This window comes from Balaenoptera ricei, chromosome 16 (genome assembly GCF_028023285.1).
Source record: "Balaenoptera ricei isolate mBalRic1 chromosome 16, mBalRic1.hap2, whole genome shotgun sequence".
In the NCBI taxonomy this organism is placed as follows: domain Eukaryota; kingdom Metazoa; phylum Chordata; class Mammalia; order Artiodactyla; family Balaenopteridae; genus Balaenoptera; species Balaenoptera ricei.
Genome location: NC_082654.1, coordinates 32,385,971 through 32,406,832, shown reverse-complemented (window position 1 = coordinate 32,406,832; position 20,862 = coordinate 32,385,971). Strand labels below are relative to the sequence as shown.

The 20,862-nt window shown below is 36.6% G+C and overlaps 1 protein-coding gene across 1 annotated transcript in view; it reads left to right on the top strand.

Annotated features, from left to right (window-relative positions):
- The window catches only part of CC2D2B (coiled-coil and C2 domain containing 2B), a 109,179-nt gene that overhangs the window by 55,582 nt on the left and 32,735 nt on the right, over positions 1-20,862 (top strand). Inside the window, 7 exon segments of the mRNA XM_059899697.1 lie at positions 1,603-1,741; positions 3,203-3,406; positions 9,369-9,461; positions 12,492-12,583; positions 17,083-17,253; positions 18,480-18,600; positions 19,365-19,474. Coding sequence (XP_059755680.1) covers positions 1,603-1,741; positions 3,203-3,406; positions 9,369-9,461; positions 12,492-12,583; positions 17,083-17,253; positions 18,480-18,600; positions 19,365-19,474 — 930 coding nt within the window.

The following is a 20,862-nucleotide window of genomic DNA, read 5'->3' as shown; positions in this document are numbered from 1 at the left end:
TCTTGAATAATTGTTTAGATGGGCATAAAATTTGAGGCTGATATTTATTTTCCCTATTTGAAGCTATAGTTGCATTATCTTCTGGGATTTATCATAGCTGTTTAAAAGTCTGCCATCAGTCTAAACGTTCGTATTTTGTAGATTGTCTTTTCTCCCTGGTACCTTTAAAATTTTTTGCTTAATTCATAGAGACAAAGCCAGGGGCTGAGGGGAGGGAGGGATGGAGAGTTATTGTTTAATGGTACAGAATTTCTGTTTGGAATGATGAAAAATTCTGGAAGTACGTAGTTATGGTGGTTGTACAATACTGTGGGTATACTTAATATCACTGAATTATATTACTTGCTTAGCATTTGGTTTTGAAGGAGGGGGTGCAGATGACCGAGGAATTTTGCCGTAGCCCACAGCTAAACACCTGTAGGGCCAGCTGGGGGAATCATTATAGCAAGGGCAGGAGATGTTCTGTGGTCTTTATTACTTCCCCTGAGGCAGAAATCTGGAGACTACCTTGAAATACAATTACAACCTAATTTTTTTAGGCTATAATGGGATAAGTTTCTCTCCCTAATCTATTCATTGACATTTAAACTGTACCTCAGCCTTTGTTCTCTAGGGGACCTGGGCTAAGAATCTTCCCAAGAGAAGGAAAATTTGTTACATGATGGTGTTAAGGGTGTCAGGCCCTAGATATCTCTTATGACAAAGACATTAAAACAGTTTAAATATGAGGGCAGACATAGGAATTAAAGAAAGGAAGAATACTCAAACTTTACCTATTTGTAATTTTGCTTAACATCCTGTCATACCAAGCATTGGCTTTGTTAGCAATAGCTTCCAAAGATTCATCATAAAAATATGAATAGATACTGATGGAAAGTAGACAGTGTAAAATGTATGTCCATGTTTGGGTTGACATTAGTGAATCTGAGTCAGAACTGTATTTCTGGAATCCTAGTTTATGGGCTGGAATTTTTCTTGAGTACTTTACAGAAAGGATCTTAGAAATCTTCTAGTCCAAATTGCTCTAATTCTACATGATGAAACAAATTATCTATGAAGAGAGAGATTAAATAACTGGGATAATTGATGGCTGAAAATAAACCCTTACTGTTTAGGGTTGAATTCCTTCTGCACTTAGCCTATAGTTGAAGTCACTAAGGATGCATTATGAGTCTAGCCTATCTTTTATAGCTCTCTTAACTTGTGAAGATGGCCTCATATTATCAAAGATATTCTTCTGGCCCATACTTCCCAGTTAATTGTATTACATACTCTATATTATGTTTCAACTGTAAAGATATAACCTAAAGATTCTTTTTTATATTGTGGACTTTAGATAGCAAAGATGAATATTTACAGACTTTACCCTTAAGAAGCTTACTTGTCTCTTAAGGGAGGGGTAGACATTTATCAAAAAGCTATGATACAGTTAGAAAGTGAGAAGAACCAGGAAAGATATCACATCTAAACCTTCTATTTTATCCTTAAACACAGGACAAGGTTTATCTTTAAATACCTGGAATGGGTAGGTTTTACCCCATATAACAGATTTATCACCTGCATATTATATACAAATTCACAAAATAGTTTTCTTTATGTTAGTGTGTTAAGGAATGTAGATGCAAGAGGTGTTCCTGGAATTCCATGGCTTATTAATGCACAGAAGCTTTTTGAATGGGCAAATGAGGTCAGAATTGACCCAAATAATCCAGAATATTCTGATTTAATGGAATTTGTTATGGTAAGTTATAGCAAATATCTGTACTGTAAACATATTTTATTTCTTAAGCTCTACACTCTTATACTCCACAGTTTGCAGTGTATTTTTCTAGGCATTAGGAGGCATTAAAAGTAAATCTGAGGACAGTTAGAGTTTTCAGCCAGTTCATAGTATTGTAAGGCAGTTAGAAATTCAGCAACTGAAATAATTACTACTTTAGGCCTGATGATTGGTACTCTGCCACTATTTAGCAGCCCTTGCTTGGTGCATCTTGCATCTAGGCTGACATCTATTGTACATCTACTGAATGCCAGCCATATTATTAAATGCTGAGGATTTTAAAGATGATTTATAGACACACTCCTTCCCTCAAAGACTGTATTATCTATTCACTTCTCCTGCTCCTCCTTACAGCCAACTGAACTGCTCTGTGTGCTCCAAACAGGCTTTCTTCATACCTTTATTCATGTCATTCCCTCTGTTTAGAAGGGCACCTATAGCAGCTGTCTTACCCACCCTGCAAGTCTGGTAAATCCTTCCTTGGCAACCTCAGTTAGATATGGGCTTTTCTTTCCTTGCCCTCCTGTTAACTTTTTTTCTTTTTATAAACTCTTATGGCTCTAATATCATTCTGCCTTTTACCTTAGTTATTCGTCCATGTGCTTTCTCTTTCCTTGTGGAACAACAGCTAGTAAATCTTTGTCTCTCTTATGGCAGCTAGCACTTTTCCTTGCATGTACCATGTACTCACATTTGCATTTATTGAATAAAGCAGTGCATGCATAGATTATTGCAATTAAGTTTCTTCAGATCAGAGCTTCTCAACTGATGTGCTGAATTGATTACAGGTGTACAGAAATATTGATCCTCTGTCGACTCATAGGGCAACTAGACACAAAAACTCTCATCTTTTTTTTTTTTTTATAAATTTATTTATTTATTTATATTTATTTTTGGCTGTGTTGGGTCTTCGTTTACGTGCAAGGGCTTTCTCTAGTTGCGACGAGCGGGGGCCACTCTTCATCGCGGTGCGCGGGCCTCTCACTGTCGCGGCCTCTCCTGTTGCTGAGCCCAGGCTCCAGACGCGCAGGCTCAGTAGTTGTGGCTCACGGGCTCAGTTGCTCCGCGGCATGTGGGATCTTCCCAGACCAGGGCTCGAACCCGTGTCTCCTGCATTGGCAGGCAGATTCTCAACCACTGCGCCACCAGGGAAGCCCAAAACTCTCATCTTTTAACCCACTGTGCAGTACACATGTTTTCATTTTCTGTGTAAATCATGACCAGGAAAAGGTTGAGAAACTGCATAGGCAGGATTCTGCATTTTTTTTTCAGATTTTCTGTACAGATTCAGTTGCTCTATTTCCTATTTCTATTGCAACTCTCATATCTCACAGTTAGGGGGAAAAACTGTTTTGAAATAATTCTTGAATTTTAAAAAATTAATATTTTAAGTAAAGACTTTACATTATTTGTGTTTTATAGTACATGAAACGTAAAGAACAGGATATTCCAAAGTATTTTCGTCTCAAACAGTTGCAAGATGAATTTAACTTTGTTTCTGAAGAGGAAATGAAAAAGAGTAAACGTTTCCAGCTATTGCAACTTAGAAATGCAGGTCAATTAGATGTTTTCCTTCTGCAGCAGATACCCCTCTATGACAGAGAGATTCCAGATTTACTCTTCCAGGTACTTGGTTTCTATTTGAATATAGTTTATTCTATGATAAGTTAATGTTTAGCTGCTTTAAATCTATCTTAATTTTTTTTAAAACTGATAATCTGTGGACAACAATTTTCCTCTCTTAAATTTTTTTTTTTTTTTTTTTTTTTTTTTTCTATATTTTTTTATTTTTTTAATTTATTTATTTATTTTTGGCTGTGCTGGGTCTTCGGTTCGTGCGAGGGCTTTCTCCAGTTGCGGCAAGTGGGGGCCACTCTTCATCGCGGTGCGGGGACCGCTCTTCATCGCGATGCGCGGGCCTTTCACTATCGCGGCCCCTCCCGTTGCGGGGCACAGGCTCCAGACGCGCAGGCTCAGTAGCCGTGGCTCACGGGCCCAGCCGCTCCACGGCATGTGGGATCTTCCCAGACCAGGGCTCGAACCCGTGTCCCCTGCATTAGCAGGCAGATTCTCAACCACTGCGCCACCAGGGAAGCCCAAATTTTTTTTTTAATTGAAGTATAGTTGATGAACAATATTTATATAAGTTTTACGGGTGTACAATATAGTGATTCACAACTTTTAAAGGTTATACTCCATTTATAGTTATTTATAAAATATTGCCTATATTCCCTGTGTTGTACAACATATCCTTGTAGCTTATTTTATATATGATGGTTTGTACCTCTTAATCTTCTACCCCTATATTGCCCTTCCCCACTTCCCTCTCCCCACTTGTAACCACTAGTTTGTTCTTTATATCTGTGAGTCTCTTTTTTGTTGTTGTTATATTCAGTTGTTTGAAACAATATGTTTTGTTGGACATATTAGGCAACATGTTGGACATGGATAGGCAACGGTCATGTCCATGTTGATAATACTTTCTCTTTCACAATTAAGTCGAGCTTGTTTCATGGGAATTTTTGTTTCTTGATTTTTTTGGGATCCCCTTTTCTTTAGGCATTAAAAATGTATAGCTCTCCCAAATTTCAGAAAGTCCTTAGCTTAACTTTGCAACTTAGTTGTCCCAACAACCTATTTCACAGCCAGACTCCTTTAAGTATATTATAAATTTATGTAAATATTGTGGTTTTTATTGTAAAATGTATCACCAATTTAATAGCAACTTTGGGGGATAAGGGAGAGAAACACTGCCAGGTTAAACTTACACTTGATTATAAAAGCACAAATCAACTTCAGAAACTTTAAAATGTGGGGAAAAAAGAAAGAAAGAAAAGTTCATCTCATGCTGTGTAGTGATGGCATGCTGGAGCCTGCTGGCACCAGCTGGTAAGAGCCTGTTGTGTGCATCTCTTCCCAGCTCCACCTTCAGTGATTTCATGTTGGTTGCTTTAAATATATTGCTGGGAGAATGTCTACACCATAAATCAGCAAATGCTGCAAACTGGGGCTTCCCCTCCCACTCCCAGAGAACTGGCTGTTAAACATTTACCAGCACTCCACTAGGCTTAAAAGAATGGAATGATAAGAGCTAATACCTGTAGAAAAAAACAATTGTACTAATCCTAACACTTGTGCTTGCAAAGAGATGGTTCAAGAAGAAAGAAACCAGTGTTTCATCTCTGAAGAAAACGCCTGTGTAGTAGAATTACCACTGTAGGGTGATGTCAGCCAGCTTAAAGATAGCAGATGCTGATGAAGGATATTGAGGTTTATACATCTTATGAGTCAGAAAGAGTGAATGCCTTATACTAAAATTGGTTATAACAGGTTTATTAATTTAACTCTGGTGAATTATTATCAACTGATAAAAAAAAGATAAACTTTTTGATATTTGTTTTCATTTGATTCTGGACTGAAGGGAAAGAGCAGCAAGCCACTTAATATTAAAAATAGCAAAAGTTACTTATAAAAAGGTTTATGTTTTTTTCTTGTTGTTGCCACTCAGCCATCCTTTAGCTGTTATACCCTAATATAGAGGAGACACAAACAAAACTATACAGGACTCATTACATTTAAAACTCAAGTAATAGCGGGAAGACAGTCATGGCTGAACAAAGTGGATTGTCTGAGAATCTCTTTTGGTGTGGCTCAGAGGTGAAAGAGGAAATGCAAATTAATAATTTTTCAATGATAATATCATGGCACCACCGGTTAGCACATATGACTATTATAGTCATAGGATTTGCAGATTATTCATTATTTTCACAAACATGGGTGAGTAGAAATACATGTATTCACAAACAGACCAATTGATATTTGGCTTTGGAAAACATTGCTCATCTTTTAATTGTGATTCATCTATTTTGAGACCTTAGGAATTTCAGTTAGTAAACTGCAGTGGGAAGGCCTTGGCTTAGAATGGCTGAAAAGTTATTCAGTTTCCTCCTGCTTCTCTCAATGATTAAATTCAATTCTACAGTTCCATAAACTACTATGGGCAAAGCACAATGCTCAGCATAATTGAGGATATAACATCATAAAAAAGGAGTAGTTTCTGCTTCTGAAACTAGGGGCTTTGCTAACTTTCCTTATCTTATACAAACTATTCAGAGAACACAAAAAGAGGGAAAGCAACCCAACTCATTTTCTGAGGTTGATGACCTTCATGCCAAAATTGGGCAAAGAAAGCAAAAAATGATCATTTTAGGTCAATTTCACTTATGAGCATAGATGTGAAATTACTAATAAAATTTTAACAAATCAAAAAGCAATATATTATGTATAAATATATAATTATACACCATAATCTAGTAAGGTTTATTTCCAGATAACAGAGCTAAGCTAATCTAATTAAGGAATCTATTAATATAATTTACCACATTAACAGACTTAAGGAAGGAAAAAATATGCTCCTTTTAAATGCCCAAGGGACTTCCCTGGTGGTCCAGTGGTTAAGACTTCGCCTTCCAATGCGGGGTGCGGGTTCCATCCCTGGTCGGGGAGCTAAGATCCCACATGACCGGAGACGTCTTCAGCCTGTCCCCCTCCTCCTCCTCCTCCCTCCGTCTTACTCCCCCCACCTGGTCCTCCTCCCCACTTCCTCCTCCTCCCCCTCCTCCTCCTCCTCTAATTTGTTTACAAGAAATATGAGGAATAAAGGAACAAGTTAAATGGCACCACAAAGAAACAATTAGACAAATTTGGAATGTGGGCCAACTGGCTAGCAAGTACAACTGTTTCTCTCTGTTGCATTTTGATCTCTTTAAAAAGTCATCATTTTTAGACCTAAATAGACATTTCTCCAAAGACATACAGATGGCCAACAGGCACATGAAAAGATGCTCAATATTGCTAATTATTAGAAAAATGCAAATCAAAACTACAGTGAGGTACCTCCTCACACTAGGCAGAATGGGCATCATCAAAAAGTCTACAAATTAAATAAATGCTGGAGAGGGTGTGGAGAAAAGGGAACCCTCCTACACTGTTGGTGGGAATGTAAATTGGTATAGTCACTATGGAGAACAGTATGGAGGGTCTTTAAAAACTAAAAATAGAGTTACCATGTGATCCAGCAATCTCACTCCTGGGCATACATCGAGAGAAAACTCTAATTCGAAAAGATACATGCACCCCAATTCTCATAGCAGCACCATTTACAATAGCCAAGACATGGAAGCAGCTTGAGTGTCCATTGACAGATGAATGGATAAAGAAGATGTGGTACATGTATACAATGGAATATTACTCAGCCATAAAAAGAATGAAATAATGCCATTTACAGCAACATAGATGGACCTAGAGATTATTATACTAAGTGAAGTAAGTCAGAAAGAGAAAGACAAATACCATATGACATCACCTTCAATTTAGGAAATGCATTACAAAGTCTTAAAAAGAGAGCTGTGCAATTATGTGCTCATACACATACATCCCTTGATGGTATTAGGTTTGCTAGGAATTTCCAGGCTGGAATCAGTAGCAATTTTCTAGAATTTTGTAAAGCCATCATTTGGCTGTCTCATGTAAAGCTTGTTCTCAATAAAATAAGATGAAAGAAAAAAATATCATATGATACCACTTATATGTGGAATGTAAAAAAATGATACAAATGAACTTATTTACAAAACAGAAACAGACTCATAGACATAGAAAACAAATTTATGATTACCAAAGGGGAAAGGGATTGGGGGAGGGATAAATTAGGAGTTTGGGATTAGCAGATACAAACTACTATATATAGAATAAATAAACAACAAGATTGTACTCTATAGCACAGTGAACTTTATCCATATCTTGTAATAACCTATAATGGGAAAAAAATCTGAAAAGAATATATATATTATATATATATGGAGATATACAATATATATATGGTGAAAAAACAGCAATTGGTGAAATTTGGATATTGGACTATTATGTAATATTGATAATTGAATAGTAGATATATTGGAAAATTGTTAGTTTTGTTGTCTGTGATTATGGCACTGTGGTTGTGTCCTTAGTTTTTGGAGATTCATGCTGAAGTACTTATTTAGGAATGAAGTGTCATGGTGTCTGTAATTTATACTTTGAGATATTTTAGCCAAAAAAAAGAAAACAAAAGAAACAGATTAAGCAAATATGGCAAAATATTAATTACTTAATCTAAAGGGTAGGTTCATAGATTTTAACATTCTTTCTAATTTTCTGTATGTTTGAAAAACTTGAGGAAAAATTAAAAACAAAAAATAAATAGCATTCTATACACCAACAAAAACCCACTAAAAATGTAACTTAACAAAGATACACCCTGCAATAGCAATAAAAACTCCTAGATTCATAGGAGTATATTGAACAAAACATGTACAAAAACTTAATGGAGAGAATTATAAAACATTTTTGAATGGTGTAAAATTAGATTCAGACCTCACAAAAGAAATAAATACCATGTGTAATGAAGATTACACATGAAATGCATAACTTTAAATGTATATCTTAAACTTGGGCAGGAAAGTATTTCTTAAACAAAACACAAAAAGTATAAATTATAAAAAATAGGTTAATAAACTTGATAATATTAAAATTTAAACCCCACAGATTAGGAAAAGATATTTGCAAATTATATATTAATTAATAAAAATATCCAGAGTATTTAAGTGACTCCTATAAATTAATACTTTTAAAATAAATAAAGTGATATGAAATAGTAATATAATATATCCTTAGGTAAAAAGCTGTTACTTGTCAACAGGATTAATTTCAAGATTTCTTGTGGATAATTAGAAAAACAAATAAATTACTTTCAGATAATTTACTTAAGAGATACTTCATAATTTTTGTGTCATCTTTAATGCTCTCTATAATGTAAAATGATTTCAGTGTGCAGTTAGGAACATATCCCACAAATGCAGATATAACAGATGCAATTTATTCTAAATTATATAGATGAAGCATCCTGACAAATAATCTTATACCAACTGCTGGATGTTAAATTAAAGTTATTGATTATGGTCAGCATATTTTGACTACTTACTGTATGTCATGCACTTTATAGGTATTGTTTCAGTTAAATCTCACAGCAATCCTGTGACATATTAATAACAGTAATATTATAATTATTACAAAAGAGGAAACTGAGGTCTGCAGTAGTTAATCGACTTTTTCCCAAACCACAAAGTTAATAAATGGCAGGGCCAACTTGAATCCAGGACTATGGCCTCCAAAGCCCACTCTCTTGACCCTTATACTCTACCACTTTCCATTTCTTTTGTTTCTAGTGATTACCAGGTAAATGCATTCATGAAGAATAGTTCTCAATCGTCTTTACATTTTCTTATAATTTTCTCAATCGCAAATTTTTTCTCAATCATTACTCAGTTTTAAAAGATGAATGGACCTCCTCCTAGAAGCAAACAAAATATGTGTTCTTAGTTAATTCTCAGTGGGAGAATCTAAAAGAAATATTCTCTCCTCTCAATTCCAGAACGTTGCCAATATCTCCTACACATGAACTGAAATGAGTAGTTAATATTTTATAGCAGTGTATCGTATCTAAACTCTGTTACATTCAAGAAGTGAAACTAATTTAATTCTCTGTTTATAGGAATATGAAAGTCAGATAGAGAAGGATATGTCCATTTCAGATATGAATTCTATTACCGCACAAAGGATTAATTCTGCCAATTTTCTGAAAAAGGTAACAACAACAAAATAGTTTTATCAATATGTTTGCATTTACTTTTGTGAAAACTGGTCTGCTGGATGCACAGTACTCTACTCTTCCCAGAGTCAGATGGACAGACCTGCTTACTCATCACCTCTTTCTGATCACTGAGGGGTTTTCTGTTCTATTCAGACTTCCTTTTTGGTTACTGACCATCTGTAAATGTACACTGTTGATGTACATTGTTGATGCAGCAGTTACTTCAATTGACAGCAAACTCATTATTAAAGCATATCCCAACTGTTTCCGTTTACAAATGAACGTTAAAGACTTCCCATCTCTTTTTGACCCTAAAAGTTCACTTTGGGAAGTACGCCAGCATTTTGCCAGAATCCCTAGTTTTATTAATAACTCATAATGCCGTACACCAGAGCAGTTCACGGGACAAAGGGATGGAGGAGCTACTAGGAGAACGGAACACCCTAACAAAGGCTAAACCAGGTTTGAGGTGGAATCCCTCACTGAATTTCACCCCTGATTTCTTTCCACTGACCCCTCATCGCTCCAGGGACTGTATATATAGATCCATAATGCCCAGCACAGTGCTCTTCACTCAGAAAATGTTGAGAAATGTTTGAACAATTAATAAAGTAAAGGATAAAATTGCAGGCTGAGGAGGTTTCTAAGACTTCTGCAAGAGTAGAATCTATAGCCTTTGCTATAGGGCACCAGAGCAGCCTTTTAGGGTAACTTGAAAAGAAGCAGAGAGCCATGGGAAGATCTAAGAGATACATACAAATCCCTCATGGAGACAGGAGAGAAGCAACCTTGTGTGACTAGAAGAGCCCTAGGCAGGTGTGTGAAGACCTGTTCTGACCATCCTGTTTGTCTTTGGGAGGGTAATCTATGCACTGAGTCCTGCTTTATTGTTCTATAAAAACAGACAATAAAAATGCCTGCCTTGCTTTACTTCTGAAGTAAGGGGCAAGCAAGATAAAACCTCAAGTGCTATGCTAGTTTGTACTCTGCTCCTATGGAAGTGTGGCAGAAATGCAGACCACGATAGCTATTGTAGCCTGAAAGAGCACCTCCTCTTTATCGCTGGCAGGCGTTTTTTTCCACTCACTCTTGCCCCTCTTACACCTTCTTCATTAGCTCCATATATATTTTTTTAAGTTGAGATGTGATTTAATAATGATATTTATGTCTTAGGAAATAAAGAGGTGTTCTTACTTATAAGAAAAGAGAATACGTATCCTTCTTATGCCTTCTCTTTTTTTGGTGTATGAGGAAGCCCAGAAGGGAGGGCAGCAAAAGATCAGGAAGGAGGTAAGAGAGCAAGTGTCTGAGGATTCTTGACCTTCATATAGGAATCCTGGGAAGGAGCTTTAAGAACATTGTGTGATTGGGTTTCGCCTCCTTGTGAAGACTTCTTTGCTATCTCAGGATAGTTTAAAACTACAAGTTCAAGGGATAATTACTTTAATTACAGGTACTGGAATCCTGCATTGACACTGGAGGCCTAATAGGGCCCTAATAGGGCCACCGGTGTTTAAATCCTGCTGTGGGAGGGACTGTGAGTTATATGCATTACACTTCCTGCCATGTTACTGGGGTCAGTGGTGGCTGAGGCCGGGATGGGAGCAGTAAAGTCCCAGCAGTCTCAAGGATTGCTAGATAAAGTTTTGCTGAAATATTTGCATCTAAGAGGCCAGTGCTTCTCCTCAAGCTGTCCCTTTCATTAATTTACTCAATAAATACTTATTGAGCACCTGCTATGAATCAGTCATTACACTAGACATTGGAATTACAGCAGTAAACAAAACACACTAAAATCCCTGGCCTCCTAGAGGAGGTCGTTCTGGTGGGGGAAGTCAGATAATGAACAGAACATTAGTATGTTAGAAAGGGATATGCGCCATGACAAGTGAAGTAGGAAGAGAGAACAGGAGTGTGTATGGGGGTGGGGGTCGGGTGTGACTTTAGATAAGGGAGAGCCTTCCTTAGATCAAGGAAAGCCCTCGAGAAGCTAACGCTTCAGCAAAAGACCTGAAGTGAACTGAAGGAGCTAGCCATGGAGCTTTTTTGGGAGAAGAACATTCCAGGCTGATGGAACCACATGTGAAAACTGTGAGGAAGGAATATGCGTGGCCTATGGGAGGAACAGCAAGGAGCTCAGTCTGTGTGATAGCAAGGGAGCAAGGGAGAGGGAGAGAGAAAGAGAGAAAGACAGAGAGAGAAAGTACAAGTGAGAAGGCTCAAGCACAATGATGGGGTCAGAGGGAAGAGGGGTGTGGTTCACCTTCAAAGGAAACAATTTGTACCCCACATGGCAGGGTAATTCTTAGGAATTATAATTTCCCATTCTCTTATCACCCCATTTTCCTATCGAATTTAAGCAGATCATTAGGCTCTAGGTTACATTATCTCCGGGATGATTTGTGGCAGGACAGAAAGCAGAAAATTGCCTCCAGACACACTTCTTCCTGGTTTCATTTCTAAAAGTCTAAACCTGTTGTGAAACATGGGGTTAGAGGAGAAAGGGAGGGATTTCCTCAGACTAAAAAGAAGAATTTCAGAGTCCTTGGAGGAACCAAGGTCTGTGGGTTCTGCAAGTAGCAAGGGCTTAGGGGAATGGCTGTGTTCAAGCACTAAATATCTTACCAAGCTGACAGAATGAGAGCTTAAGGTCAGAATAGAATGGACTCAAAGGAAATACAGAAATGTGATCACATTTCCTTGTGGATCAAGATTTGTGTGTGTACAAGTGACTGTTGTAGAAACACATTCACAGGATAATCATCTCCTTTGGTGAAGATTAGTTCTGTCTACGTATACTATGAGTTAGGTGGAAAAAGAGGTGAGAGGGACATTAATGAGAACGTTAGGAATGATTCTAATAATGGTAGCAAACAGAACCATACTTTCACTTATCTAATTCCCCTTTCCATTCATTGCTTGAAAAAATTAGGAGTAAAAAATAGTGAGACCAGTAGCATTGTATATACTTAATCTTAAAATATAAACTGTGCATTTCTTTAAATTCTAAAATTTTTTTTGTAGATGAGAAGGTTGATAATGAAAAGAATTGCCAAAGTTAGCAAATTTAACTTATCAGATATTGTGGCTGATTATGAAGAAATTGTATCTGCAAGGTACATACTAAAATTATTATTATTTAAGTACAAAATATAAAGCTATAAGATAATACCTTCAAAGTCCTCTAATAAGTTCTCTATTTTTATATTAATCAAGTTAATGTCAAAATGCAATTACAAAGCATATAATGAAATACAGTGACTTAAATATTTTTGGTCATTTTAAAATTGCATTTTGGACATAACTATATGATTTGTATTTTCAATTGTATAATATTTTAGATTTTAACCCTCTGCTTATTGATAGTTTTTAGGGCAAGAATGAAAAAAAAAAAAAAAAGAAATACCTTTGTCCCAAATTAGTTTTGCCCTAAGATTTCCCTGTCCCGAGACTGATACTGGAAAAGTCATTGCTGGTAGCACCACACACTAAGCCTGTAATCTCTCCCTTTCAAAACTGAATCCTCAGCCATATAAGGGCTCTGTGATCCACAGGCAGCAGTTGGGGGAGCCTTTGGCTGAAGTAACTCAGTTCTCATACTGTCCTATCTGGGAAACTTAAGGGTAGGAACAGGAATTAGGGATGCTGCGTTTGGGGAAACAGCCCTGGGGCCACTTGCAGATTCTTACTATTAATAATAAGGTTTTAATTGGTGTAGGATGCTGAAATCTATTTTTTTGGGGGGGGGGGTTCTATTCTAAAATATACCTTGAAGTAATTCTTTCATGGGCACATTTTTTAAATGAAAACTTACTTTTTAAAAATTTTTACTGGGGTAGGGACTTCCCTGGTGGCGCAGTGGTTAAGAATCCGCCTGCCAATGCAGGGGACACAGGTTAGAGCCCTGGTCCGGGAAGATCCCACATGCCGCGGAGCAACTAAGCCCGGGTGCTACAACTACTGAGACCACGCGCCACAACTACTGAAGCCCGTGTGCCTAGGGCCTGTGCTCTGCAACAAGAGAAGCCACCACAATGAGGAGCCCACGCACTGTAAGAAGAGTAGCCCCTGCTCGCCGCAACTAGAGAAAGCCCTTGTGCAGCAACGAAGACCCAACACAGCCAAAAATAAATAAATTTTTAAAAATAAAATTTTTACTGGGGTAGAGTTGATTTACAATGTTGTGTTAGTTGCAGGTGTCCAGCAAAGGGAATCTGTTACACATATACATATAACCACTCTTTTTTAGACTCTTTTCCCATATAGGCCATTACAGAGTGTTGACTAGAGTTCCCTGTGCTATACAGTAGGTCCTTATTAGCTATCTATTTTGTATATAGTAGTGTGTGTGTGTCAATGATGAAAACTTATTTTTTTTAAACTTTTTATTTTTTATTGGAGTACAGTTGATTAACAATGTTGTGTTAGTTTCAGGTGTACAACAAAGTGATTCAGTTATACATATACATGTATCTATTCTTTTTCAAATTCTTTTCCCAGTCAGATTGTTACAGAATATTGAGCAAGAGTTCCCTGTGCTATACAATAGGTCCTTGTTGGTTATCCATTTAAAATATAGCAGTGTGTACATGTCAATCCCAAACTCCCTAACTATCCCTCCTCCCCTCCCTTCCCCCAGGTAACCATAAGTTCGTTCTCTAAGTCTGTGAGTCTGTTTCTGTTTTGTAAATAAGTTTATTTGTATCTTTTTTTTTTTTAGATTCTGCATATAAGTGATATCATATGATAGTTCTATTTCTCTGTCTCACTTCACACAGTATGACAAGCTCTAGGTCCATCCATGTTACTGCAATGGCATTATTTCATTCTTTTTAATGGCTAATATTCCATTGTATATATGTACCACATCTTCTTTATCCATTCTTCTGTTAATGGACGTTTAGGTTGCTTCCATGTCTTGGCTATTGTAAACAGCGCTGCAATGAACATTGGGGTGAATGTATCCTTTCTGACCATGTTTTTCTCCAGGTATATGCCCAGGAGTCGGGTTGCAGGATCATATGGTAGCTCTATTTTTAGTTTCTTAAGGAACCTGCATACCATTCTCCATAGTGGCTGCACCAATTTACATTTCCACCAACAGTGTAGGAGGGTTCCCTTCTCTTCACACCCTCTCCAGCGTTTATTGCTTATGGATTTTTTGATGATAGCCATTCTGACTGGTGTGAGGTGATATCTCATTGAGGTTTTGATTTGCATTTCTCTAATAATTAGCGATGTTGAACATCTTTTTTTTAAATTAATTTTTATTGGAGTATAGTTGCTTTACAATGTTGTGTTAGTTTCTACTGTACAGCAAAATGAATTGGCTATACATATGCATATATCCCCTCTTTTTTGGATTTCCTTCCCATTTAGGTCACCACAGTGCATTAAGTAGAGTTCCCTGAGCTATACAGCATGTTCTTATTAGTTATCTATTTTATACATAGTATCAATAGTGTGTACGTGTCAATCCCAATCTCCCAATTCCTCCCACTCCCCCTTTCCCCCTTGGTATCCATACAGTTTCTTCTCTACATCTGTGTCTGTATTTCTGCTTTGCAAATAAGATCATCCATACCATTTTTTTAGATTCCACATATATGCGTTAAAATATGATATTTGTTTTTCTCTTTTGACTTAACTTCACTCTGTATGACACTCTCTAGGTCCATCCACATCTCTACAAATGACCCAATTTTGTTCCGTTTTATGGCTGAGTAATATTCCATTGTATATATGTACCACATCTTCTTTATCCATTCCTCTGTTGATGGACATTTAGGTTGCTTCCATGTCCTGGCTATTGTAAATAGTGCTGCTGTGAACATTGGGGTGCATGTGTCTTTTTGAATTATGGTTTTCTCTGGTTATATGCCCAATAGTGGGATTGCTAGGTCATATGGTAGTTCTATTTTTAGTTTTTTAAGGAACCTCCATACTGTTTTCCATAGTGGCTGTATCAATTTACATTCCCACCAACAGTGCAAGAGGGTTCCCTTTTCTCCACACCCTCTCCAGCATTTATTGTTTGTGGATTTTTTTTTTAATAAATAAATTTACTTATTTATTTATTTTTGGCTGCATTGGGTCTTCGTTGCTGTGCACGGGCTTCCTCTAGTTGGGGCGAGCGGGGGCTACTCTTCATTGCAGTGCGCAGGCTTCTCATTGCAGTGGCTTCCCTTGTTGCGGAGCACAGGCTCTAGGCACGTGGACTTAAGTAGTTGTGGCTCGTGGGCTCTAGAGTGCAGGCTCAGTAGTTGTGGCACACGGGCTTAGCTGCTCCGCGGCATGTGGCATCTTCCTGGTCCAGGACTCAAACGCGTGTCCCCTGCATTGGCAGGTGGATTCTTAACCACTGTGCCACCAGGGAAGCCCATTTGTGGATTTTTTGATGATAGCCATTCTGACTGATGTGAGGTGATATCTCATTGTAGTTTTGATTTGCATTTCTTTAATAATTAGTGTTGTTGAACATCTTTTCGTGTGCCTCTTGGCCATCTGTATGTCTTCTTTGCAGACATGTCTATTTAGGTATTCTGCCCATTTTTTGATTGGGTTGTTTGTTTTGATGATATTAAGCCACATGAGCTCTTTGTAAATTTTGGAGACTAATCCCTTGTCAGTCACATTATTTGCAAATATTTTCTCCCATTCTGTGGGTAGTCTTTTCATTTTGTTTATGGTTTCCTTTGCTGTGCAAAAGCTTTTGAGTTTAATTAGGTCCCATTTGTTTATGTGTGTTTTTATTTCCATTACTCTGGGAGATGGGTCGAAAAAGATATTGCTGTGATTTATGTCAGAGAGTGTTCTGCCTATGTTTTCCTCTAAGAGTTTTATAGTGTCTGGTCTCATATTCAGGTCTTTAATCCATTTTGAGTTTATTTTTGTGTACAGTGTTAAAGAATGTTCTACTTTCATTTTTTTTTACATGTAGCTGTCCAGTTTTCCCAGCACCATTTGTTGAAGAGACTGTCTTTCCTCCATTGTATAGTCGTGCCTCCTTTGTTGTATTTATAGATTAATTGACCATAGGTGCGTGGGTTTACTTCTGGGCTTTCTATCCTGTTCCATTGATCTATATTTCTACTTTTGTGCCAGTACCATACTGTTTTGATGACTATAGCTTTGTAGTATAGTCTGAAGTCTGTGTTTTATTAACAGTCTTTGGAGGAAAATAGGTGTGACCATAAAGCTATAATTGCATAGGTTTGTGTTGCCAAGGTTGGCAGCACATATAACTAACTCCTATTCAGAACCACGTAGAAAAGTTGAGTATCTAACCACTTTCAAGAGAACGATTCCTAAAAAATGAATAATCCTTTGATATAACATCATGTTTCATGGATTTACCTCTCCATGCCCTTGTTTCTTCTTGGACCATACACCCAAATGACGTGGAGCAATCACATTCTCTCTTAACATAGCATCTCTTCTATGCTCAGGAAAAGATTCTTTCCTTGGGTCTAAGACAACTTTGTCTCCCCTCCACAATGGAGAGACCATGGTTCAGAATAATGGCCTTATTTATAATAATTAATTTTAAAAATTGATATCTTTCAAATTTTAAGTTATCTTGTATCTATGTGATTGATCATTTTTTACTCTTTAGCCATTTGACACGTGCAGTTTGTAAGCTTCTTGAACGACGAAGAAAGTTAAAGCCTCAGAGGCAAGAAAGGAAAAAAGTGGCAACAGAGACTATCTGTGATGGAGATATTAAGATTCTTGTCAGAATATTGAGGGCTTATAATATTCCTACAAGGAAAGCAATAGTTAATAGGTAAGGCAATTGCACCAATTTTTGGAGTTGCAAAAGATGTCTTAAATGTAAATTTCTATACTGTCTTCTTAATAAAACTTTGTACTTTATTAATACTCAATATACAGAAACTGAATGAAAGTTGAAATCTTCGTTTGGATAGTCAAACTTACTGTCATTGCTGTGTATTACAAATTTTCAGAAGTTTGAGATGCCCAAAGTACCTTTAACATGTATATTTTTGGGTGCTATATCAAATAAATACCTTCTGTCCCTATTCCCTATTGTGAAAACTTAAGCTGCTATTGCTAACTACACTGTTCTCTGCCACTGTCCCCTCACAGTATTGGAAGTATATGGACTACAGGAGAGAGTAAGCTCCTTTTTGGATTTATCATTTTAGGTGACTTCTACAAAAATCAGATCTTACCTATCTCTTCTGCAGGCAGTCAGTGTGTTTTATTTGCGTTTCTTGGGCAGAGGATATGTAGGGTCAGAGTGGCCAAATTAAGGCATCATGAATATTAAATACTCATGAACATTTAGTATGACCTGAATATCAAGTGTTTCATATATTTAATCTCATGTATAATTTATATATTGTGAATATTTAGTGCCCAGGTACCTCAGGAATACCGAGTATCCCTCTCTGTCTACATTTAACACTTATGTGCTCTACTTGCTTATTTTATGTTTACCACATCCCATGAACTCTACATATGAAAAACAAATATTTTGCTTACTAGCTACGAATCTATAGTTAAAACCTCTTAAAGGTTTTGCCTGTGTTTTATATTATAAAATATGATTTTATTTATGATAGAATTGATATTCTCAAAACAAATGCACATTTCAAGGCTGTTTTGTGAAATAAGGACATTATAAAATTACCACCATTTTCTATAATAATTTGTAAAAGAAAGAATATTGTAACACCAAAAATAGGAAGAATATAGTCTCAAAGTATTACTTGCCCTATTTTTTTCCTTTTGCTGAGGGTCAGTGAAAACTCTGTCACAGACTGGTTCCGATCCATAGTTCAGCATTTAGGAGCTACCCTTTCAGAGCAGTGATTGTCACGTATTTATCTCTAACCACCTATGTTATGAAGATCCAAAGCAAACTCTGTAAGATCCAGGGTAGCTGACTTATATATCTCTATAAGCATAAGCAAAAACCCAGCTACTCCCACCAAAACTAATATTAAAATTAATTAAAGTGCACATCTCTATATTGTTTTTCAGAAGAGCCTTGGGTATGCCTACTTATTTGATGTCACCCATGTCTCACCTCAGACATAAAGAAACAATCAAATCCGTAGCCTCAGATGAGATCTTAAATGAGATAAGTATTTAACACTTCTATAAAGTGCTGTTTTGATCATGTTTTCCCTGAATTGCAACTGGCCCCTAACTGGACTATCCATCTAATTCTAGTTTACTTTCCATAACACAGTGAAGGTGCTCTTTATAAAATGTAATCCTATTTCATTCTCTGCTACCCTGCTCTCAGGGTCTATAGAATAAGGTGCAATCTCCTTACAATGGTAGCTCCTTAGAATGGCTACCAAACTCTGTAATGATCTGGTTCTTACATACGAATCAGCCACATTTCTCATCAGCCCACAGCGGTATCATATCATACTACTACTTGTTCTAGAAGGCCTCCGTATATGCCCTTTCCTTTGCCTGGAATGGCCACCATACCTCCGTGTTATTGGCCACATGAACTACTATTTAATGTTTCAAAGCTCAAGCCCAGGCAATATTTTCTCTGTGAAGTTCTCCTTGTCCTCACCCCAGAGAGTTAATCATTCTCTCTCCTGAGTAACCATTATACCTTGAATATATTTCTTACATTTCACTGCAATTATTTGTTTACCTGTTTATTTTCTCCTGATAGACTTAAGATAAAAATCTTTAAGGATTTCCATTTATTTTTGGATCCTAGCAAAGTAGTACCTGATATTGAATAGGTTGAAGAAATGTTAATTGAATGAATGAATGAATAATGGTTGTTTGAAAAACTGGAAAAAGTAAGCCATCCAGTTATCAGACAGTAACTAATCTCTACCTTTTATCAACTATATAAAATATTACAAAAATCTAGTCAGTGTTAATTATGTGTTTCAGGATACTGTGCACCCCTTTGTGGAAGTTTCCTTTCAGCACACTGTGTACCAAACCAGTATTGCAAGTGGATCTCATCCATGCTGGAATGAAGAAATTAAAGTAGATTTTATGTAAGTTGGAGTCCATTTTTCCTCAGCTTCTAAAATAGAGCAGTAACAAAATTATTTTCTTGAGCCGTTTATTGAAAATAATGATGGATATAGGCTTAATTTTTAAGTTTTTAAATTATGAAGTATTTCTTACATAGATATTAATATATGTAATGTATATGTAAATGTAAGTTCTGAGGAAAAATGATAAAATGAATACCTGTGTATCTACCATCTAGCTTAAAAAATGGAGTATTACCAATATTTTTGAAGGCTCCACTGTGCCAATAACTAATTGTATCCCCTTTCTCCCCAGAGGTAACAACCATGGATTTATGTTTATCATTCCCTCTCTTTATGATTTTAAATCATAGGTATTTATCCCTAGCTATGTTTTATTTACCTGTGGATGTTTTCCAACTTTATGTAAATTGAATGATCTTTTGCAATCTGTTTCTTTACTCTTATTTTGAGAGATTTATCCATATTCATACTTGTAACTATTCCTTCCTTCCTTTATTTTCACTTCGGTATAGTATTCCACTGTATTAAAATGCCATAATTTATTTATACTTTATCCTGTTGATGCAGATTTGCCTGGTTTTAATGTTTTGCTATTGCAAATAGTATTGCTCTGAACATTCTTGTACTTGTCATCTGGAACACACATGTAAGAGTTTCTTTTTAAGACAGCAGTTCTCAAAGTATTTTGTGCACTGAAATCACCTGTACAGCTTCTTTAAACAGATTTCTGGGCCCAACTCCATAGTTTCTAATTCAGTAGCTCTGGGGTAGGGCCTGATACATAATTCCATTTCTAACAAGTTCCCAGGTGTTACTGATGCTACTAGTCAGGGGACACTTTGAGACCCTTTGCTCTAGGATCTGTATCCAGTAGTGGAATTGCTTCAACTTTACTAGCTAATGCCAAATTTTTTTCTAAAGTGATTGTGCCAATACATACTCCCAACAGCGATATAAAAGTTCCTATTGTGCCACATCTTCAATAATATTTTGTATTTTTAAAATTAATTTTTCTAATACGGTGGATCTAAAGTGATATTCTTATTGTGGTTTAATTTACATTCCTGGATTTCTAATGAGATCGAATTTCTTTTTTTTTCCATTTTAAACAAATCGATAGGCTTTATTTTTTAGAGCAGTTTAGGTTCACAGTAAAATTGAGCAGAAAGCACAGAGTTCTTATACATCCTCTCCCTACAACACACACACACAGCCTCCCTAAAGTGTCAGTGTGGTACATTTGTTACAATCAATGGACCAATGTTGACACATTATCAAAGTCCACAATTTACATTAGAGTTCACTCTTTGTGTTGTACATTCTATGGGCTTTGACAAATGTATAATGACATGTATCCACCACTGTAGTATCATACAGCATAGTTT